Source organism: Musca domestica, unplaced genomic scaffold, assembly GCF_030504385.1.
Source record: "Musca domestica strain aabys unplaced genomic scaffold, Musca_domestica.polishedcontigs.V.1.1 14, whole genome shotgun sequence".
Classification (NCBI taxonomy): Eukaryota; Metazoa; Arthropoda; class Insecta; order Diptera; family Muscidae; genus Musca; species Musca domestica.
In genome coordinates, this window is record NW_026712192.1 from 5,190,598 (window position 1) to 5,215,833 (window position 25,236).

Genomic DNA, 25,236 nt, shown 5'->3' on the forward strand with positions numbered 1-25,236 from the left:
TACCAATAATCATGATTGTTATTATAATCGCTATAAACAGCAACACCACCATAAAGTGAATAAAACCAAAAATCTAAACATGGCAACATAAACAACACACACTCACACCATCGAAGCAAGTAGAAGACAAATAAAACACAATTCCAGCGAAAGGATAAAAAATGTTTCTTTGTTCCAAAATACACCACAACAATTGGTCGCAGACTGGGATGGGGTAGTACGAGGAGATGAAAACGGAATCACAACAATAACACAAATTTCAATGACATTGACGAAGTTATTGCCCTCAGAAAAGGCTTCGTTAAAAAAGCGGCCAAATGTCGATGGCATATACGGTGGAAATGTTTAGTAAATTTATTAAAGGTTGATAGGGGATTTTTTTGTATAATGATTCTAATCCAGGGGGTGTATACTCCGATCTGAAGTCTATCCAAATTGTTGGTCCAATTTGGGATGACTAGACAGACTGGGTTATATTTACAGAAGGAAGGCATGGTCACAAACGTTTTCAACTCGAATCAGGATATTGGCTCATGCAAATGCCGCGTTTTCCGCCCAAATTCTGGAACTAAGGTAAAGGACATAGAATGAGGATTATATGGTTGTAAGGGAATTATGATAATCAAATAAATGCTAAAGCTGACAGTGAATGATTGAAACTATGTAGGAAAGTTATCAGAAGAATGGATTGTGAAGTTTGAATAAAATCAACAATTTTTGAGTCGTAAATATTTTCCATGGTTGCATCTGGCCAATTTTAGACGATATTTTTGAGTTTTTGTAAGGAAGGTATCAATATATTGGAATGTGAAAAAATTCAAGAAAATCGGACATTTATTTCCCAATCTAAAAGTATGGGTGGTGGTCATTTTTACTTTTGAGGTGGTCATTTTTACACCTGACTTAAGTCTTATCTAAATATTACGATGTTCCACATTTGAACTGTATATAGTACTTCGTTCGCTCGAAATGATCAATTGATTTTAGAGAGCACATAATCCAAGATCTTACCTCCTCCTTCGAGGCAAAACCAACACTTAAATCGATACTGAGTTATGAGAGCAATACCATGCCCAGAACCATTCCTCTGTCGTAAAATTCATGTCTTTACAAGTGCCATTCCTCAATCGTAAAATGGACGTTCTGACTGACTAATTTACTCATTTTTTCATAAGATTTTTTTCTATGATAGACAAAATGGATTATCAGGTCTCAGAGCGGAAAAGTTGACAAAAGTATGCAACTACGGGGTTTTTATTATATACACCAGATGGTGATAAGGCTATTATGTCTTTGTGTATTTGTTTGTAACATGGAGAAGGAAGCGAGCTAGACCCATAGTTACTTATGAGGATCTTCATCGAATCACTTTCTGAGTAGATTTATGTATGTCAGTCCATCTGTCCTTTTGTCCATCCGTCTGTACATGTATTTTTGTAAACAAAATGCAGGTTGCATTTGTTATCCGATTGAGATTAAATTGTTGAAATAATATTTGTTTGGCCCAAGAACGAGAACTATTGAAATTGTTTAAAATCGGTTCAAATTTAGATATAGCTCCCATATATACTTTCAACTATTTCGGGTTAATTGTGCACCAAATGGCCCATATCAGTCCAAATGACCTAAAATTTGGCATATTCGACCGGACGACAGTCTAGAAGCAAGTACACCAAATTTATGGAAAATCAGTACAAATATGGCTATAGCTCCCATATATATGTTTCATCCGATCTGGTGTTTAAGTCCCTTACATTCGTAACATACACTCCACACGAATGATATTTGGTACCAGATATCAGATATAGCCCAGAAATACCTCTGCCAAAATGTATCAAGATAGGTTCAGGAATCGATCTAATTTTGATAAAAATCGGAGCTCTGTGAGACCTCTCCTTCGTTGAACGCAATGCTTAATCTCGACCCACTGGATCTTCTGGCTCAGTTTCTCAATTTTTGTACTTGCCCGAATCGTGGATATACCCATACATTTTAATATCTTAGGTGTAGGTGATAGTATACTGTAATAAATGTAATAACCTCCACGCCAAACTCCACGGTCAATTTATACAGATGGAAAATGGCACTGGGCAGTGATATAGCCAAGTGACCCCTTATAGCTATCAACTCAATTGTCACCAAATTTGTAATATACACCCCACAAGAATGATATTTGGTACCAGATATGAGATACAACACAGAAATACCTCTGTTAAATTTTATCAAGATCGGTTCAGATTTGGATAAAGCTTTCATATATATCCTTAACTCGATTTCAGGCTTATTGTGCAAATAACGGATAATATCAGTCGATATATATATTTTTTAACATAATTATTCTCGAAGTGATAACTGCATATGATATGCACCCTATAGAAATATTATTTGGTATTAAAGATTAAAATGTCTCCGTCAAATTTAGTGAACATCGATTTAGAATTGAATGTGCATCCCTTATATTAGTTCCCTCTGCAACCACACTATAACTGCTCTAAAGCCAAATGTGTATAGGAGGTATGATCGACTTCGAATAAATTATTTTGTTACGGAGCTCTTCTAAATATGTATAGTTGTGTAGGGTATCATATAGTCGGTCTTTTGACTTTTCTTTACTGGCTTTGCTTTTTTTCAAAATTACACTATTGATCGCTGATTTCTTAGTAAAATGCACATCCTTTTTGAAACCAGAAATTAATTTTATATAAAAATCAAATCCTGTTTTTAAAGAGAGACAATCGTCCAGCACTTTGAAATAAAAAAGAAACTTCGCCCTCCTTATCTAGAATTAATTTGTATTTTTACAATGTTTTAAATTACAATAATTTTAAACGTACACTTGCTAAAAATAAAACTACAACAAAACATGTAACTACTAAAACAACATATTTCGATAGTACAAAAACATATCAGTTAACAGCATAGCACGCACCTTCTTCATCCGTATATTGCATGCCTTGCAAGAGCACAAGGAAGACCCACGAGAAGAGCAATGTCATACCAAAAAAAAAAACGAAAACAAACAAAAAACATACCCTCCTCGACTGTTCACCTCGAAAACGATTAAAATAATGGAAAAGATGAAAATCATGAAAAAGGAGAAGAAAAAGATGCTGCCAGGCAGACATACACACAACGAGAAGTATACAATGTTTACAACGTTACTCAAAAGGAAGACATCTCGCTGTTTTTTGGGGAGGGGGGTTCTCTAAAGTAAATTTCGCGTTTAATATCGCTCGTGGTTGTAACTGATGTTAATTTCATTAAAAAGATATCAAACCTAAAGACGCACACACGCACAGACTCGTTCACTAGCAGAAAGACAAAATTGAATCCTTGAAGGGGTTCCTTGACATCGAAACAAAACAAGTGGAAACTGAAAATGTTTTCAGAAAACAAAATAAACAGAAAAATGAGAGAAAAAACTAGGGGAAACTGAAAAATGAGTCTATCGCACACACAAAACTGAACAGTAAAGAACTTACTGATAAAATATGTTGCGGTTTCTTCTAGGTTTTTTAGTTTTATTGTTTATATTTTCTTTTTTTATAATTCGTAGAGAATAAACAGCAAAAATAGACAAAAATCGTGTAATATAGATTCTTCGTCCCATATTCAAATTAAAAATTTATCAAGCACAGATATATGTTTTTGATTGGTCATTCCAACTCGAATGTACGTTAGCAATACTACTCACGATTAATCGGATATAGCTATATATCGTAATCTGGGCCGAACTTTGTATGCCCTCCACCATTTGGAACGAATTTGACAATTTTCGAAAAAATAAAATCCGTTAAAATTTCGGTTGAAATCTTAAAAAATACCGAAATGTATACGTTATTTTAGGGTCTATTCGACGAAGTGGACCTGCATAGACAATATTTACCATTACAAAATTCAAATGTGAAACTTGAAAAAAATCGGTGAATAATGTAGCTAAAATCATCAAAATACCGAATACAGGGAGGAAGCATTATATGGTTCCTGCACATACAATTTTCTGTCATAAGCTTTAGTATCCATTACGAACTTCAAATACCAAATTTGAAACAATTCCGGTGAATAATGTCGTTAATATCATAAAAATACCGAAAATCAGGAGGTACCGTTATATGGAGGCTATACGAAGATGTGGACCTGTACATACAGATTTGAAACATTTTCGATGAATAATGTCGCTTAAATCACCAAAATACCGAAAATAGGGAGGTACCATTATATGGGGGCTTTACCAAAACATGGACCTACATAGCCCATTTTCAAAGTATTTATTTCATTAAGGAGCAAAATAATATACAATCACCCTATCAAAACAGAATAAGTTGCTATATGGGAGCTATTTTCTGTATATATTTCTACTTTTTGCCTCAGATGGCGTGGAATTCACCATTCAAACATTCATTTTAACCTTGTCTTATCCTTGAAAACATTTGAAACCAAACATAATTGCGCATAAATATTTATGTATTTGAAGTTGCATATAATGTACAAATCTATATGCTCCAAGTTTGTAGGTATTTTTACTTTGAAAAGTTTACCCCTTAAATCTGATATTGTAAACGTGTGATTGCATCGTAAATTATGCATTAAATCTCCAATCAATGTCAATTCACGGATTCATCTTTTGGATCAAGTTGGCTGCTCGGGTTGCCTGCCTGAAAGTCAATTTAGAAATATTGTTGTGAAGCATTTAAAAGAAGACAAAAATAATCACAAGCCACCGAATCATAGGGGACTGGCAACGGCTGTATGTTGGACTCTGAAGCCAAGTGAAGTAAAAGAAGTATTTCGTTACAGTAATATTTGTTTGTTTGTCCGACTGCTGGTGTCTGTGTCTGATGCTGCTCGCACACCAACATGTTTGTGCCACGAAGAGAGTAACAATGATTTGAACAGGACATCATTTATGTTACAGACGAACAGACGTTATGTGTACGTTTTCAATGGCAAAAAGAGAACAATGCATTTAAACATTAACTGCAACGTCCATATATATGCCTTTCAATGGCATAAGTTTATGTATGTGTATATGTACTGACTGTTTGCCCCCTAAACAAAATCCTCAAAGCTATACAAAAGATTTCAAGTTTTGGCAACATTGTTTTATTTTAATGTTCAATATCGAATTTTCAGAGTGTTGCTTTTTACATTGCTCTCAGTTTCCATTCGTTTGCTGCATTCACGTTCCATTGGTACTGACACGAGATGAATTCAGTGCTGCTTATTCAAGCCTGTTTGCTTTAACTTCCCTGTCAATTACCTCAAAATTATTGTTGCTTTTGTTTTTATTTATTCGTGATTTAAACGTTAAATGTTTATAGCAGGGAATAAAGAGAATACCATGGTTCTAAATATAAATCGGCAAATAAATATGGATGATGCCAATCAATGATGAGTAGAAGGGAAAAACAAAACGTGTTTTCATGTTTATTCTTTTCTCGTTGCTTTTGATTTTTGCTATGGGCAAATCAATCAAAGTGCAATTTAAATATATAACGCGAATTCCACGGCTGGTGATTGGAAATGAAAGGCACAAATATATCCGTAGAAATTATTTTATCTTCCACCATCATTTTATTTTTAAACATTAAATTTTTCTCCAAAATATATGTCTTTGTATCAAACCCCGTCTGTCAAAGCTATAAGCCAGTTGAAGATCTGGCCAGAAGCGTCTGAAAACTAAACGATAATATCTCATCATGGATTACAAATCCCACTGTTATTATTTTTCCTTTTTAGGAACAGCACAATGGACAAGTAGGTATTCGAGTCAAGGAGTTGTCTTAAGACCAACTACGCATCCGTTAGCCTATCCTAATAATATAATACACAATTTGTTTACACTTTTTCCAGGGCCTACCGACAAGTAGAAGAGCCAGGAATCGAGTTCCTTTTCAAAGTCTATTATTTAAAGTTCCTTCGGATCCAAGGTTTTCCAAATGCTAGTGTAGAAAGAATGAAAGATCCACCCTGGATGGCATGTCTAATAACTTTGATGCATGGTAGAAACCTTTTTTTTTTTTTTTTTTGAAAGAGCCACACTTTAACTGAAACTTGACGTTCACTCACGCGACGCACTGAGTTCTTCAAATTCGAAGCTAAAGGCTTTTTCAAAACTCTAATATAACGAATAGAAAATACGAATAAGTTTTCAGTTTCAGGCATTTCTGTATACCGTAATCATAGCTACGAATGGTCAATGTTTAGCTAATTTGTCATAGGAACGAATTGGACGAGGATCATTCAATTGTTATTATTGAAGTAGAACTCAGGACATTTCACTGTGTACACCTGATTAAACGTTTTTGCTAAATTACAAGTAGTCACAAGATAGTCTTGAAAAATAGTTATTAGTAAAAAATTCTACATATTTCACATATTTGCTTACCTGCTCCTTTGCCACTTCCATTCGCCGTGGCATCAATGCCAATTGTTCCTGTGGCTGTAGCCGCGGCATTTCCAATGCCAAAACTTGATGGTTTCTTCCAACCTCTCCAATTATTATACAATGATTCAGGCTCTGAACTCCAGCTACATAAAGAGTCCTCTTCAAAACGATCGGAATCATCAAAGCTATAACGTTCTAAATCCTCTTGGACCCAATCGACGGCAGCTGCTCCACCACCGCCACCACCGCTGGCTGCGCCACCTGCACCGCCAGCTGCAGCATTGCCACCTTCAGGTGGCGGTATGGGCATTGCTGGGTTTCGACGATTCTGTACATGATCTGGTCCACCGGCATTATTGTTATTATTGGCAGCCTGATTGTTATTTCGATTAACCATGATGAGACTGTTGTTTTATTGTAAAGTTAGAGGGTGGTGATGTTTGCAGACGACGAAAAATATATATATTTACAGAAGTATTTATTATTAAAATATGTTAAAGTTCTAATTATATTAAAAAATATTTTAGCTGCTTTTTGAAATTGTTTTATTTTTGTTTCTTCCTTCTTTACACTCCCCGACAACGCGACAGGTTTGGGTTTTTTGCCAATAGTTTTTTTTTTTTTTGTGTGTTTAACAGAAGTGTCGGATTCCTGATTTTATTTTTGTGGATTATTAATGCAGATGAGTTGGTTTCAAGCCGTAAAATTATAAAGTACTGACTTTGCGTTTTTTTTTTTTCTTTGCTTTTTTGACACAATGGAAACAAATAAAATGGGGTATGAATGCTTTCTTATATATTTTTTGTGTTTCTTCTTTATGTTGTTCTTAACTCCACCACAAACACACACTACCAGCCAAGTCCTTTTTATGTGTTTCGTCTTTTGTTTCACGTTATTGCCCCCCACAGATGTTTTGTTGTCGCTGCTGCTGCTACTGCCAAACGATGATGCTGCTGCTGTCGCAGTTTGTTTATTCTTCTTTTTCTCGTCGTCGGCGTTGGGATGTGTATGCAACTGCGCGGCGGTAAGGGCTTTTTGGCAGTAAAAAGGTCAATTTGTTGTTGTTGTTGTTGTTGTTATTGTTGGCTTCTGGTACTCATCAAAGTAAATATATTCAAATTCCCTTTGTTATTACCAGACGAGCAGGGTTCACATTGACCAATATTACAATTGTGACAAACTGTAAAGTTCTTTGCACATTTTTTCTTTACAACGAATTTATACAAGTAATTTTGGCGAATGTAATTGGAGTAGCGTTACATTAGAGTTCTAAACACATTTTAACAAAGTGTCCACTCACTATTAAGCTGTCTGATAGCTGTGTAATGACAAATTACTTTTATTTACAAGTACATTCACTTTCACTCTTTGTCAGTTCTCTCCCTCTCTCTATCTGTCTGTCTCTCTGTTCTGTGTTGCGTACTCTTTGTTGATGTTTTTCTCTCACACTTCTCAATTACTTTGAATTTATGTATTTTTGTTTTGGTTTTTTTCTTTTTCGATTATAACCTTCTATCTTCTTAAGAAGGGAATAATAATTGCTTTCAAGAAGCAAGGAAGAAATACAAAACGAAAAGTCCCACTCCTGAATACAACAGAAGAATCTTTCTTTTGTGTTAAGGTTGGTCGGTGTTTGCGTTCTGTAGCCGCTGCACTGTGTACGTTGACGTCGATCGTTGGTCTCTGTCGACGCTGACGATGTTATTTGTTATTATGTTAGTGCATTGACTTTTTAAAGGTGGTTTTCGAAAACACATTCACTCACACATTGACCATTTGTACAAAGTAATGAAGTAACGCAACTCGCGACAAAGAATAGCAATGTGACAAAAGGCCAGCTTCACTGTATTGTTGTTTTGTCGTTTTAATATTCGTTGATTCGTTGCTCTTACGCGCTTACGCACAACACAAAACAAAAACAGCTGCTAAACACTTGGCCCCCAACACCTGAATTTGCTTATGTATCGTCGCTGCTGTTAGTTCGCTTTGTTCAATGTTTTTGTAACAAATTCGCCTGTGCATGTCGCAAAATTGCTGCTGTTTTGCTTTTTTGATTCTCACCCCCACCCAAACACCATTTTTTCTGAATTCTTTTCACTTTTTGTTTCTCACCAAAATATTTTTTTTTTTATTTCTCTCTTTACTTTCTTCTTATCGTTCAAACTTTTTTGTGGTTGTTTCTCTGCCACTTCACTTCTTCTTCGTTTACCCTTATATTACATTACCAAATTTTTTCATCTTGAAATTAATATTGAAAATGGAATTGAATCATTTTAAATTGTTTTTTTTTTACAAATTTTCACTTTCTATTTTCCAGACATTGTTATACACGCTCACATATTTATGTATTTTCATTTGCTTGGTCGACTTTTAAAAGAAGAAAAACTATTTTTTGACGACCTTAGAAATGGTGGCTTTTGGAATTTTTCATTTACTATTTGCTTGTTGTATTCACATGTTTGGTTGTTATTTTATTGGGTTTCCACTAAAAACTATTATCCTTTTGCTGTTTATATGGATTTCAATTGATAATTGTGAGGACTACAGTAAAAATTTAAAATTTTCCGTCGCGTCGTTGGGAGCTATAAAAACTTTGTTCAATTATCAGCGAATAGGGATAAGTTAGTCGACTTTTGACTACGAATGAATGGCAAAACGGACATCGAAATAAGGATCAAAACGGAGCTAAAAATATAAATATGAGTTAAAGCATGTTTACATGCAGTGGATTTAGCTATTAATTCTATGCTTATCTGACAAATCTTAATTCATTTGACGGAATTTACTTTGATGTCGATAGTTGTAAATATGGAGACATGGTAGAAGAATATAGGTAGACGCATCGACACAGCTGCTAGGACAGTGAACTGTCAAACCAAATTTGAAATTGAAAATGTTGAAGGAAAATTTATTTAAATTTGTAAAAATTGTTGAAAAACGAGTATTATAATATCCTCCGAATGACGTCGTATAAGAAAACATATAAAAATCTACTTATATTTGAAAAGAAATTTAAAAACTTTTGACAGATCAATGCTCCCAAGCGTTGATGCATCTACCTGTATTTTTCTACCATGATATGGAGACAAATATTATTTCCTGAATAAAATTCCAAAATTACTCCAGTCGAATAAGATACATATGTTTTAACACATTGAATTGTATTTAGAAGATAGTAACAAAAATAATCACATTTTTGTATTATTTTCATCACTGTCTTGTATAATTTCAAAGTACAGTAGTCTAATCATGTCAAAATACATACACAAATCAAAAAAATATTGAAAATTTTTAAATTCTGTTGAAATCAATTTTCACATGTATAGATTTTTGGAAAGAATAACTTTTTGCTTTTTACTTGAAAAAATTCTAATATTAAGAACATAAATGAAAATATGGTGAAAAAGCATCAAATAAAATATATCAAATAACAATAAAATAGTAATAAAATTAGTTGTTATTAAAGAAATTGAAGTAACAGGACTCTAGCCTATTTATATGTATTTTTATTATTTAATCAATCTGCCCTACCTTGTAATTATTCTATTAAGTGTGTATGTGGTAGTAAAATAAAATTATGATTCATTGCAATTAATCTTGTATTATAGTACGTTTATATATATGAGGGTTAACCCACTGGATTTGGATTTAAATTGTCATATCCATTACTTTTACTTCAAATAAATCCTCTCAAAGAAGGTTAACCCTACAAAAAGTTCTCACGTAAATATGACATAAGCCCCATTGGAAAATTTAATTTAATCAAAAGTGTTATTTGTTTGTTGTGTGAAAATATATTAAATTCAATTCAAATAAATTTAAAAACACATCCATAAAGTATAATTATTTATAAAATACAATATAATCAGAATGTAATTAAAGGCGATAAAAGCATATGCAAGTGTGTGATTGTAAAAATGATGAGTCATATGTAAAATGACAATTTTGAAATACACACGGAAATGCATATACATTATAAAAGTGACAGCAAAATTGCAACTTCGCAATCGCTTGTTACCATGGTAAAATCAGGAGGCTTCGTAAAACTGTAGAAATACAATCCGCTTCCTGTCAGAAATATCAGAATTATATGCCATAACTTGTTTTTATTTATTTGGTATTTTTCCTCATTTTTAAAATGAGTTAAATATCGCAAAAAATTTATGAATTGGATTTGATGAATTGGAATGATTGGATTTTATTTCAAGAAATCGATCCAAACTGTTGAATCATTCAATTCCATGGCAAAACTGGTTAATATTTTAACATGCGCCCAGCAATGTACGTTTCTTCCAATCACTGTTTTTAAAAATATTTAGTTTTTATAGCCTCCACCCATGGTACAATAAGGAGGTAGAACAGCTTCGCAAATCTACAGAAATACACCCCTGAGGCTATGCCCGCTTCCTGTCAGACTCATTGAAAATTATATGCAAAAACTTGTTTTAGTTTTTTTTTTCAGATTTTTCAAAATGTGTTAAATAGATCGAAAAATAAATGAAATGGCTGGATTTCGCTCAGAAATATGGCTAAACTGGTTAATAGCTTTATTGCGCGAGCCGCAATCTACGTGTCTTCCAATCATTGGTTTTGAAAATATTTTGTTTTTAATTTTCAAAACAATAAATACATACACAAAATTGGCAGAAGTTGGGCACACTTAGGCTGGAAATACATAAAGAGCATATTTGGCTGGCTTAAGTCATCGGCTGGCTTCTTCGGAAATGAACAAAGGAGCCTAGGCCCAAAATCGAACTAAGTCAACCTAAAACTCCTTTGTTCATCTACGAAGAAGCCAGCCGGTGACTTAAGCCAACGAAATATGCTCTTTATGTATTTCCAGCCTTAGAAAAAAATTGTAATCAGCTGGTAGCTGGTCCACCATACTGTGGAGGGTATATTAACTTTGTCATTCAGTTTGTAACTCCTCGAAATACTCATGTCAGACCCAAGACGTTGATTAGTTGGTTGCTTAGTAAAAAGTAAGAGAAATTGGCTCAGCATTGAAAATATCTTTATTTTGAAAATCGCAAGCGTAAAGGTGAGAATACATGAAACGCTCTTTTGATCGGCTTAAGGCTGCAAATACATAAAAAGCTTGAAGTCATGGCTAGGCATATTAATGCCAAATTATAATGAAAAACGACGGCAGGATTTTAGTGCGGCTCTGTAATTCCTATGTGAAATGTCACAAAATAGGCCGTGCCATGACTTCAAGCTTCTTATGTACTTAGCCCTTAAGTCTTCGACTAGCTTCTTCGTAGAGGAACAAAGGTCTTTTAGGTTTACCTAGTTCAGTTTTGGCCCTATGCTCATTTGTTCTTTTCCGAAGAAGCCAGCCGATTACTTAAGCCAGTCAAAAAGCCTTTTTTGTATTCTCACATTAATTGTAATTTTGTAAATTGTTGCATAGAAGGTAAAGTCATGCTAACATATGATTAAAATTTTTTTCTCATTGTCAAAATATATATTTATAAATACACAAATCAGAGATGGAAACCTAGTTTTTAAACAGTGAAATTTGACAAGGTAAATTACAGAAAATTCAGAGATGGGTATGCTTATTTGAAATGACTTTACCTTCGTAATTTGACCATGATTTCTGGCTTTAAGGTGGGAATACATAAAGAGCTTATCTGGCTGGCTTAAGTCAATGAATAAGGAGCCTCGGAAATGAACAAGGGAGCCTAGGGCCAAAACCGAACTAAGTCAACCTAAAATTCCTTTGTTCATCTACCATGGTAGAAGCTTGGTACAATAAAAAGGTAGAACAGCTTCGTAAAACTACAGAGATACAGCCCTGATTCTATGCCCGCTTTCTGTAAGATTTAGTCAAATTTATAGGCAACAAGTTGCTTTAAATTATTTAGTATTTTTTGTTCATTTCTAAAATGAGTCAAATAGCCCGAAAGATGAATGAAATGCCTTCCAATCATTGATTTAGAAAATATTTTGTTTTTATTTTTCAAAACAACAAATACATACACAAAATTGGCAGATCAGATGGGAGCTCTACCTTACCTTTTTATTGTACCATGGGTAGAAGAATATAGGTAGACGCGTCGACACAGCTGCTGGGACAATGATCTGTCAAACCAATTTTGGAATTGAAAATGTTGAATGAAAAATTATTTAAATTTGTAAAAATTGTTGAAAAACGTGAATTGTAGTACCCTCCGAATCACGTAGTATAAGAAAACATATAAAAATCTATTTATATTTGAAAAAACATTTACATTTTTTTGACATATCAATGCTCCCATGCGTTGATGCATCTACCTGTATTCTTCCGCCATGTCATCTACGAAGAAGCCAGCCGATGACTTAAACCAGCCAAATATGCTCTATATGTATTTCCAGCCTTATTTCTGTTTATGTTTTGTTTCGAGACGACAGCAGATTGCTTGCAAGTTTTTGCAGGGATTCCGCGGTTTACTTTTCACAGTTTTCTTGCAAAAGAGAAAGAACTACCCTACTCTCTCAGAAAAATGATGTTGAACAATTGAACGTATTTAATATTTTTTTCTTCTTTAAAATTAGTTTTTTTTTCAGAAATATGATTGAAATGATGCTTGGTTGAGACATGGTAGAATCAAGAAGTTAAAATGTAAGGTATATTTATAAATCCATTGTATATATACAAATCAGAGATGGAAACCTTTTTTATTCAGTAAAATTTGACAAGGATACAGAAATGGAAATTGTTATTTGAAATGACTTTACCTTCTTAATTTAACCATTGGTTGAGACTTAAGCTGGAAATACATAAAGCGCTTCTGGCCCAGGGAAAAAATCGAACTAAGTCAACCTAAAACTCCTTTGTTCATCTACGAAGAAGCCAGTCGATGACTTAAGCCAGCCAAATATGCTCTTTATGTATTTCCAGCCTTAGATCTATTAAACCTACTAGCCATGGTAGAAGAATATAGGTGGACGCATCGACACAGCTGCTGGGACAATGAACTGTCAAACCAATTTTGGAATTGAAAATATTGAATGAAAAATTATTTAAATTTGCAAAAAAGGGGGAAAACGCGAATTATAATAACCTCCGAATGACGTCGTACAAGAAAACTTATAAAAATATACTTATATTTGATAGAATATTTATTTATTTTTTTTTTTTTACATATCAATGTTCCCATGCGTTGATGCATCTACCTGTATTCTTCTACCATGGTACTAGCTCTGTGTCTGCGCAAAATTTTTCAACTTTTGCAACTTTTACTTGCAACTTTTACACAAAATAGTTACAAAATTCAAAAGACACTATTGGTCTGCTCCACAACTGCAAGAATGTAAATCTTTTTACTATGATAACCGATTTTCCCTTTATGATATCGAAAAAATTACAAAACTAGTAGATTCTTGCAGGTTCTGGAACAGGGCATTTTTTACCTACAAAATTTACTATTTTTAATAATAAAAAAAAATCCAAAGAAATTTTACATAGTACCTAATTTAATTTGACTTTAATTAAAAATATTTGCAAAGCTTCACTTGTGAACATCTTTGTTGTGTTTTGTTCTGTTTCAGCGCCATCTGTCTGGCGAACATTATGTTACATGCAGTGTAGCAACGGCCAACACATTCATGCAGTTTTGACATTTGCCTAAAACGCGTTCTAGCAGTTTGACATTTTTGACAGCCGAAAACTGCTATACTTTCTTTTCTAATATCCGGTTCACGCAATTGGATTGTTTTTTATTAAGGTGCGAAAAAATTTTATTAAATTTTCATGGAATTTGTGAATTTTATTATTCAAGTGTTATACCAACGTGTAAATAAGAATTGATAAAATGTGAAACAATTGGAAATATAATGGAAAATGAAAATGTACGCTGGATGTTTGTGAATGGAAACTATGAATGTTTGATTTTGTGTGCGATTGATGAAACGAAGCCCCGAAAGAGGATGTAAACATTGCTTTTTGTGACACAAAATATTAATAAAAATTGAAAATAAAATTCACAAATTTGTAGAAATGAAATGAAAATTTAAACTATTATGTGTTTTTGAAACCAAGATATTTATGTGATTTGTTATTTTGTTGTTGACCACTTGCAGTTGCTAAAACACAATGGCTCCCAGAAAGGCTAAAGCTCAAAAAGAAGAAGTCCAAGTTTCTTTGGGCCCCCAAGTGCGTGATGGTGAATTCGTTTTCGGTGTAGCTCACATCTATGCCAGTTTCAACGATACCTTCGTCCATGTCACTGACTTGTCTGGTCGTGAAACCATTGCCCGTGTCACTGGTGGCATGAAGGTAAAGGCTGATCGTGATGAAGCTTCACCCTACGCTGCTATGTTGGCTGCTCAAGTAAGTTAAGCATGAAATGTTAGAATTGTTTTCAATATCTAATCCACTCTTTATAATTCTCTTTAGGATGTCGCTGAAAAATGCAAGACTTTGGGCATTACCGCTTTGCACATCAAATTGCGTGCCACCGGTGGCAACAAGACCAAAACCCCCGGACCCGGTGCCCAATCTGCTCTCCGTGCTTTGGCCCGTTCTTCCATGAAGATTGGCCGCATCGAAGATGTTACCCCCATTCCCTCAGATTCTACCCGCAGAAAGGGTGGTCGTCGCGGTCGCCGTTTGTAAACATTTTGCTCTTTGTTGCCTTGTGTGTTATTACTTGGACAAAGTATGCAACAACAACAACACAATTTTGTCACTTTCCAAGCTGCAGATTTCAACGTTATTGTATGGATGCTGCAAGGTGTACAAATTCAGACTATTATTTTTTAATAAGTGATCGTAAATAAAAACAACAAAAACAAATGTGAACACAATGATTTTTCATGATTGACATCTAAAACAAATTGGATGCCGGAAACATGCGTCCTTTACAATTTGAATTAAAGTGGACGGTGGAAGGAAAAGATATTCAAAGCTGTCCATGTGCTCCAAAGAAATATAGTCGCAATGATTTCCAACCTACCAAAAACAAGATTAAGTTGTTTGAAATAAATTAAGGTTACAATGGGGTTACTTACGAAGCGAGGATTAGTATTTGGATTGCGGTGAATAACATATTTGTACTTTCCAGATAATTGCAGTGATTTAATGTTGTTTTGTGCATTTTAAGGTCTTTAATATGTTGTTTTGCAAACAGTTTTCAGTAACTATCCAGCGAGAACAAATGGACGCTAGATCGTAGTATTATGATCAAACTTAGGCTTAACTCTTGTTTAGTAAGAACTCTTTAATTTTTTTTAGTGGTAGGCATTTTTACCCTGATCCCGGGAAACTATTTTTTTTCTTGGGGGACAGACCAGGGACCCCAGATTTTTGACACGAAAGTCCGGGTTCAATACCCAGACTAGATCCACCGGATTCACTTACCCGATATAGACAGTTTATGTATCGTTGGAGAGCTTATGAAAATACCTATCCAATAAGTGGTTACATTTCTAAGCGGTTCGGAAGTTATAGTCAAATTATCGATTTTTTGGACCCGGATTTTTTATAAAACCCCCAAAAAGTTGTAAAAAGGGTCCTTTATGGGGGTCAACCAAATTGATGCCAAATTATTGATGACATTCTTACCTTACCAAAATGCTACGCTAATACATTTTCTGGCTTCAGAGATATGGGTCTTTCCACCCACATAACCCGATTCTAACCAGTTCATCAAAATTATGTTTTCAATAAAAGGTTTATTTCGCGTAGCCGGCGTTGGAATTACAAAAGTATCAAATTTGGAAAACTTGGGTTCGCGTTAGCCGGTGTGGGCCATACCAGAGGAGAAAATCTCAAGCCCCGGCCGAAGTTCGGCAACTTACAAAAAGTATCAAATTTAGAAAACTTCGGTTCGCGATATCTGTGTGGGACATACACAGAGGAGAAAATCTCAAGCATTGGCCGAAGGCCGTCTACTTACAACTGTTAAATAAAAAAAAACTTTAGTTCGCGCAGCCGGTTGAAGGTACCCGAAAAAGGTATTAGCACAAATTGCATCATTTTGGAAAGGTAAAAGTGTCAGCAATAATTTGTCATTAATTTGGTTGATCCCCATAATGGCAATTTCTTCGGTTTTTATAAAAAAATCCGGGTCCAAAAAAATCAATAATTTGACTAACAACAAACCGCTTAAAAATTAACCCTTCATGTGACCTCTTGTTGGATAGGTATTTTCATAAAATTTCCTACCTATACTATCTATATAGGTTATGTGGATTCGGGTCTAGTCGGGGTCTTGAACCCGGATTTTCGAGTCAAACATCTGGGGGGTCCCGGGTCCGTCCCCAAGAAAAAAATTGATTCCCGGAATCAGGGTAAAAATAACTATCTCTGGTAAAAAATTCGAAAAACTCGAAGAGTTCTTACTAAACTAGAGTTGTTCCCAAACTTATATCGAGTTCGAAAATGGACAATATCGGCCAATCATACATCCCCCACAAAGCGTCAAATTATAACTCTCAAAAAATTGGAAATAAGCATCCGATTCTTTACAATTTTCGAAAACCTCCCAATATGTAAAATAACACAAAATCTGGTGTTAAGATGATAGACCACCCCTTCTGGTACCTCTCCCACAGAGGATTACTATTGTCAATATTCATATAAACAATATCTCATAACTTACAAAACAACTCAGCAATTCTTTTCAACTTGGTATATCTAGATATTTCTTTCAACCAGAGATCTGATGTGAGTATGGAATTTATCGGCCCACTCCTGGTTCTTCCCCCAGAATGGATAACATTTTTATTAACAATTATTTGCATAATGATTTTATTGGTATTTTACTTCACACACATTTCAATATTTTCCAAAAACTATCACATATCTCATTTAAAGTAAAGGAAGTAGTCCGTATAGTCCTAATCTGGCACGATGTAAAACTTATATCCGACTTAGGTCAGATACAAAATGGACAATTTTGGCCCATACCTTCGGAATCCCCCATTTTAAAGGTAAACAGTTTGGTAAACGCAATTCAACATATATTTAAAGAAAACAAAACTGACTGATGGCATAAAATATTGGTATTCCATTCCATGTTCGAGTTCAGAGTGGGGCAATATAGGTGGACTCCTAATTGTATCTCTCACCCAAAAGTAATTGTATTGGGCAATTGAAATTTATAATGAGCGTCCCTAATGGGTTGTGAGATAGACGTATGGAAATACTTTTTTTTTGGAAATTCGAAATGAGCGTACTAAAATATTGACATTTGGTATTAGAATTGAATTTGAGAAGTGGGATTGATATGAGGAGGTGGTTTTGGAAAGCACTGTAGTAAATGGTACAAGTGAGTGAAAAGACGGAGCAAGAACTGTACTAAATTGGGTACAATTCAGGTTTGGGTGAACCAATGGAGCGGAAAATTTAAAATGTTGTATTTGGGGAAGGTTGAAATCTAAAATTTGGTATTAGGATCATGTTTTCATATAATTGGTACTAGTCGGTAACTCAAAATTCGATAGGGTGAATTTAAAAACAAGTTAACATAAAATTGTACTCTGATCAAGAATATATAACATGTCGATATGATAATTCGGTATCTCACAAACAGGATGGCAACAAGCAAAAAAGCAGCTAAGTGCGGCCGGGTCGAAATTTTTTTTAACCCTCCTCCATTCGAAAGAAACTTGAAAGTTTTCAAAAAACTCCGTCGAAAAATAATGCTCAAATTAAAACCTTTAAATTGGTGGCTATGCGAAGACGTGGTGCTGGATAGGGAATTTTTTGTCATAGGCTGTAATAACGATTCCGAACTTCAAATACGAAATTCGAAACAATTCTGGTGAAGAATGTCGCTAATATCATCAAAAAAAAAAAAAAACCAAACCCATTATGAACTTCAAATACGAAATTTGACGCAATTTTGGAGTCGCGAAAATCCCGGAAATACCGAATATATCGGGGTAGCGTTATATGGATGCTATACTAAAAAGTAGACCAATATAGACAATTCTCTTCCAGGTGGTAAAGGACTCAGAGAGAACTGCTTGTGTGGATTTTCAGACTATTCCATTCCATTCCCAATATCGGGGGGCACCATTGTATGGGGGCTATACGATATCGTGGACCTATATCGACAATTCTCTTCCAGAGGATAAAGTACTCACAGTGAACTCCTTATATAAAATTTCAGATAATTCCTATAGCAAATGTGGTTAAAATCATCAAAATATCGAATATAGGCAGGTACAGTTATATGAGGGATATACGATGTCGTTGACCTATATAGATGATTCTTTTTCAGGGGGTAAAGTAGTCACGAAGAACTCCATGTGTAGAATTTCAGACAATTCCATTGAAAAATGTGGTTGAAATCATCAAAATACCGAGTATCGGGGTACCGTTATATGGGGGCTATACGATATCTTGGACCGATATAGCCCATCTTCGAACTTGACCTGTCTGCAGACAAAAGACAAATCGCTGCAAAATTTTAGCTTCCTATCTTTATTCGTTTGATTCTAGCGTGATTACAACAGACGGACTGACGGACAGGGCTACATCGTCTTAGAATTCTACGCTGATGTAGAATATATCTACTTTGTTGGGTCTTAAATTATTTCGAGGCGTTACAAACGGAATGACGAAATGAATATACCCTTCATATTATGTATGGTGGAGGGTATAAAATTAAAGTAACCCTATCGTATATATGGTATAGAATAGCGTAAAGTTTGGACTATCCAAATACAAAATTAAAAGCATTTTATACCCTCCACCATACTATTGAGGGTATATTAATTTTGTCATTCCGTTTGTATCTCCTCGAAATACTCATGTCAGACCCAACAAAGTATATATATTCGTGATCAGCGTAAAATTCTAAGACGATTTAGCCATGTCCGTCTGTCTGTCTGTGTGTCTGTCTGTCTGTCCGTCGTGTCTGTCTGTATTTTGTAATCACGCTATCTTTTGAACAAATTGAGATAGAAGGCTTTCAGCGACATTATTCACCGGAATTGTTTCAAATTTGGCATTTGAAGTTCGTAATGGATACTACAGCCTAAGACAGAAAATTATCTGTACAGGTCCACGTCTTCGTATAGCCCCCATATAACGGTACCCCCCGATATACGGTACTAGCTGAACCCGGTGCGCTTCGCTACCCCTTTTGATTTTATATGCATTCAAAATTTTATTTACGAATATATGTTGGATAAAGAAAAACAAATTTAAAAATTAAAAAAAAAAATATTGCACTAATTTAATGCGTTAATAAACAAAATCATTACAAAAGCAGTAACATGACATGCATACACGAAGGGTTTGTCCTTGGGATTTATTTATTTTATAGCAAATACCAAGCGTGCAGGAACTGGATTTTTTTTTAAGTAGAGTGGCATTTCTATTGCTATTAGTGAATTCGAGATAGCAACATACTTCGCCGTAATAAGCGTATTTTAAATAAATTGTTGTGTTGTTTTTTAGTGTTAGCCTAAGGCGTCAATGGTTCTTATTAAAATCATATCCCAATCTGATCTGATATAAATATAATTTTAAAAAAAATACTTTTACACCAAACTCCGCCACACCTTTCATATTTAATAGAAATTGGTGCGTCAAATATGTGAAATCGGCCGAGAATATATATATGGGAGTTATATCCAAATCTTAACAAATTTCCAATTAATTTATCACATTTATTATTATAACCAAATTCCGCCACACATTCTGAATTTCATTGGAATCGGTCATATATATCGTGTTTGGTGCATAATATGTATGAAATCGGCCGAAATATATATGTTAGCTATATCCAAACGTCAACTTTTCAATATAATTTGGCAATTTTTGCTGGTGCCAGATTTTGTCTCTCTCGCTTTGGGTGCTTTACAATCAAATATGTGAAATCGGCTGAGTATATATATGGGAGCTATAATCACATCTGAGCGTATTTGAATATAATTTGTCAAATTTATTTTTGTACCAAATTTAGCCACTCATGCCGAATTTCGTTGGAATCGGAAATACGTATCGTGTTTTATGCATCAAATATGTGAAATCGGCGGAAAATATATATGGGAGCTATATCCAAATCTGAACCGATTTTAATATAATTTGACTAATTTATTTTCTAATCAAAATCCCGTTACATATTCCAAATTTCTTTGGAATCGAACATACATATCGTGTATGGTGCATAAAATACATGAAATCGGTCGAAAATATATATGAGAGCTATATCCAAATCTGAACCGATTTTAATATAATTTGACAAATGTATATTTATTTTAATTTCCGCTACACATTCCAAATTTCATTGAAATTAGAGATACATAGCGTGTTTGGTGCATCAAATACATGAAATCGGTCGAAAATATATATGGGAGTTATATCCAAATCTGAACCGATTTCAATTCAATTTGGGAAATCAGTTTTTTAGATACAATCTATCACACGTTTCAAATTTCATTGAAATTGGGGATACATAGCGTGTTTGGTGCATCAAATGCTTGAAATCGGCCGAAAATATATATGGGAGCTATATCCAAATCTGAACCGATTTCAATATAATTTGACAAATTTATTTTCGGATTAAATCCCGTCACACATTCCAAATTTCATTGGAATCGAACATTCATATTGTGTTTGAGGCATCAAATGAACGAAATCGGTCGAAAATATATATGGGAGCTATATCCAAATCTGAACCGATTACAATATAATTTGGCAAACATATTTTGTTCCAAATTCCGTTACGTATTCCAAATTTGGAGACTGTATCTTCAACCAATCAATAGATATGTGCATATAAAATCTAAATTTTTGGGAGGTACCTCCGATTCTGATGCTATATCTCCAGTTCCAAGTGGAAATTCAAAAATGTATATAGCCTATGTTAATTTCAGGCGATGTTGCAGTATATATGGAAATTTTCAGGAAAATCTATTCAGCGGTTTTCGAGTCCATAAATTACAAACAAACAAACAAACAAACAAACAAACATACAAACATTTTCCTCTTTTATAGATATAGATTTTGATGATTTTAGCGACATTATTTACCGGAATTGTTCCAAATTTGGTATTTGAAGTTCGTAATGGATAAATTTTTGGGAGGTACCTCCGATTCTGATGCTATATCTCCAGTTCCAAGTGGAAATTCAAAAATGTATATAGCCTATGTTAATTTCAGGCGATGTTGCAGTATATATGGAAATTTTCAGGAAAATCTATTCAGCGGTTTTCGAGTCCATAAATTACAAACAAACAAACAAACAAACAAACAAACATACAAACATTTTCCTCTTTTATAGATATAGATTTTGATGATTTTAGCGACATTATTTACCGGAATTGTTCCAAATTTGGTATTTGAAGTTCGTAATGGATACTACATCCTAAGTCAAAAATTGAGCCATGTAGGTCCACGTCTTCATATAGCCCCCCATATAACGGTACCCCCCAATATTCGGTATTTTGATGATTTTAGCGACATTATTTAACGGAATCGTTTTAAATTTGGAATTTGAAGTTCGTAATAGATACTGCAGCATAATACAGAAAATGGGTCATGTAGGTTCACGTCTTCGTATACCCCCACATACCGTACCCCAATATTCGGTATTTTGATGATTTTAGCCAAATTTTTTTTTTTTTTTTTTTATTGTTTCGAACGTTCCCACGCCTCACATTCCCACCCCTGCCGACCGAGGGGGCGACCTCCCTTTACGGAGGGATCGCGTACACATCATGATCCGCATCATAATGGGAATTCAGTAGGAAATTTAAAACCAGCTACAGAATTTAATTCATCAGCTAGTTTGTCAAATAATAAAACATGTATGTTAATTGTTTAAAAATAAAATTATTCTAGATTTAATAACTTCTAAACTCATACCAAAATCTACATTACAGTACACAGAATTAAGGTCAACACACATTTTACTAAGAGGTTCGCCCATTGAATAATTCGTGCGGTGAAAATCAGTATATAATAATTGGTAGTATCTACTAGATCTAAACGGAACATTAATTCTAATAGATGAAATCAGAAAATCTGAGGGTATATTACCATTTAATATTTTTAGTACAAACATGGAGTTCAACATAATACGTCTGCTTTTAAGTGTAGGCAATCTAATTAATTTTAGTCTGCTAGCATAAGAAGGCAAAACAAAATCACTATTCCAATGTAAACCTCGTAAGGCAAATAGCAGAAATTGTTTTTGCACGGATTCTATTTTATCTGAGTATATTGCATATTGAGGATCCCATACAACAGAACCGTATTCCAATATAGGTCTAACAAGAGACGTAAATAACTGTTTTGTTATATATGGATCAGAAAAATCTTTGGCCCACCGTTTAACAAAACCTAAAACACCATTTGCTTTATTTACCATTGTTATTACATGGCTATTAAAATTTAATTTTGGATCCATCAAGAGGCCAAGATCAACAAATGAATCTACAGTTGATAATGAATGACCGTCAATATTATATTTTAATATCAGAGAAGAAGATCTGGAGAAGCACATATGCTTACATTTGCTTAAATTTAACTCCATACAATTTAACGTGCACCATTTAAAAAGGCTATCTAAATCGTTTTGAAGTAAACTCGCTCGTTTATCACAATTATGGGAAATGAATAATTGGAGCAAGTTGAGTTTAGGGGCTATGCTCGGATCATTTTGAAATTTTTACCGCAGGTAGGTATTTGTAACCTGATTACGGCAATGTAATTTTTTTGTGGGGGAAATACCCGGTTACCCGGTTATTCGACCCAAAAGTTCGAATATAACATCCGGTTTGTATCCGGTTCTACGTAACCGATATCAATAAAATGGGTATCATTTGAAAGCTTATGAAAATACCTATCCAACAAGTGGTCATATGACGGGGTTGCTGGAACCGGTTTCGGAGAAATTTAGGAAAATTTGCATTTTTGTATGAGTACTTTTTGAAAAACCTATAAAAACTCGAAAACGGACCCATTATAGGGTCTTAAAATCTATACACTATATTATAGCTAACACTATTGCCTTTCCAAAATGGTGTCATATGTGTTGATATCTTTTGTGGTTCCGTGGATATAAGAGATAGAATTCATTAAATTATATTTTTCTCCAGTCTAGATGCATTTGACTTTGACCTTTATAGCTTTTTTAAGCAACCGGCCTTCGGCCGGGGCTTAAGATTTTCTCCTCTGGGGTATGTCCAACACCGGCAACGCGATCCACAGTTTTTCTAAAAATTGTACATTTTGTAAGTAGCCGGCCTTCGGCCGGGGCTTAAGATTTTCTCCTCTAGGGTATGTCCAACACCGGCTACGCGATCCATAGTTTTTCTAAAAATTGTAATTTTTGTAAGTAGCCGGCCTTCGGCCGGGGCTTAAGATTTTCTCCTCTAGGGTATGTCCAACACCAGCTACGCGATCCATAGTTTTTCTAAAAATTGTAATTTTTGTAAGTAGCCGGCCTTCGGCCGGGGCTTAAGATTTTCTCCTCTGGGGTATGTCCAACACCGGCTACGCGATCAATAGTTTCCTAAAAACTGTAGTTTTCGAAAGTAGCCGGCCTTCGGCCGGGGCTTAAGATTTTCTCCTCTGGGGTATGTCCAACACCGGCTACGCGATCCATAGTTTTTCTAAAAATTGTAATTTTTGTAAGTAGCCGGCCTTCGGCCGGGGCTTAAGATTTTCTCCTCTGGGATATGTCCAACACCGACTACGCGATCCATAATATTCTAACAACACCAAATTAAAAACAAAGCAGATTAACAAGAACGTTAAACCCGACACAAAACTTGGGTTCACTCAAACTGCTTTCATAAGTAACGAATTTAAAAGTCAATATCTTCGGAACTACAAAAGATATCAACACATATGACACCATTTTGGAAAGGCAATAGTGTTAGCTATAATATTGTGTATAGATTTTAAGACCCTATAATGGGTCCATTTTCGAGTTTTTATGGGTTTTACAAAAATTACTCATACAAAAATGCACATTTTCCTAAATTTCTCCGAAACAGGTTCCAATTACCCCGTCATATGACCACTTGTTGGATAGATATTTTCATAAGCTTTCAAATGATACCCATATTATTGATATCGGTTACGTAGAACCGGATATAAACCGGATGTTGTATCCGAACTTTTAGGTCGAATAACCGGGTAACCGGGTATTTCCCCCACAAAAAAATTATATTGCCGTAATCAGGTTACAAATACCTACCTGCGGTAAAAATTTCAGGTCAATCCAAGCATAGCCCCTAAACTCAACTTATGCCGAATAATTTAACATCATCTGCGTACATTAACAATTTCGAGTAATTTATGGAATTAGGTAAATCGTTGATAAATAAAAGAAAGAGGACCGGTCCAAGGTGACTTCCTTGCGGAACACCCGATGGAACGTTAATCGTTTTGGATAGATACCCTTCAAACAAAACTAGTTGTGATCTATTTTGTAAGTAAGATGATATCCATTTGACTAAGTTTGTGTTGAAACCCATATAATTTAATTTATATATTAGGAGTTCATGGTTAACCCTATCAAAAGCTTTACTAAAATCGGTATAAATTGTATCAGTTTGTTTACGCTGAACAAATCCTTTTATTACTGTTGACGTAAATTCTATAAGATTTGTTGTAGTTGAAAGACCACTACGAAAACCATGCTGATATGGACTCAATATAGATTGAATTTTCTGTGAAATTACTGCAGTAATTAATTTTTCAAACAATTTTGGTATGGCACTTAATTTTGCAATTCCTCTATAATTTGACACATTAGTAAGACTACCAGACTTATGTAAAGGTATAATATAAGATTTTTTCCAAAAAGTAGGAAAGTGACCAAATTTAAGTGAATAATTAAACAATATAGTTAACGGAAGTGCTAATGTTTCTGAACAATATTTAAGAATTA

At 34.5% G+C, this 25,236-nt stretch overlaps 2 protein-coding genes across 2 annotated transcripts in view; one reads left to right on the top strand and one right to left on the bottom strand.

Moving 5' to 3' along the window:
* The window catches only part of LOC131801088 (zinc finger SWIM domain-containing protein 8 homolog), a 26,404-nt gene extending 17,331 nt beyond the window's left edge, over positions 1-9,073 (bottom strand). The window contains exon 1 of the mRNA XM_059119150.1: positions 6,389-9,073. Within this exon, the coding sequence (XP_058975133.1) occupies positions 6,389-6,785 (397 nt within the window). The 5' untranslated portion in view covers positions 6,786-9,073. The remainder of the gene's footprint in view (positions 1-6,388) is intronic.
* A 4,886-nt stretch (positions 9,074-13,959) lies between these two features.
* Positions 13,960-15,181, top strand: LOC101887979 (small ribosomal subunit protein uS11A). Its single transcript, XM_005189250.3, has 3 exons — positions 13,960-14,100; positions 14,456-14,705; positions 14,772-15,181. The coding sequence occupies exons 2-3, from the start codon at positions 14,469-14,471 to the stop codon at positions 14,988-14,990; spliced, it is 456 nt and encodes a 151-aa protein (XP_005189307.1). The 5' UTR covers positions 13,960-14,100; positions 14,456-14,468; the 3' UTR covers positions 14,991-15,181.
* The last annotated feature ends 10,055 nt before the right edge of the window (positions 15,182-25,236 follow it).

Bases quoted from the DNA above. Each gene is read 5' to 3' on its own strand.
- LOC101887979 (XM_005189250.3), top strand. From the start codon at position 14,469: ATGGCTCCCAGAAAGGCTAAAGCTCAAAAAGAAGAAGTCCAAGTTTCT. The intron at 14,706-14,771 runs GTAAGTTAAGCA...AATTCTCTTTAG, and splicing joins CTGCTATGTTGGCTGCTCAA to GATGTCGCTGAAAAATGCAA.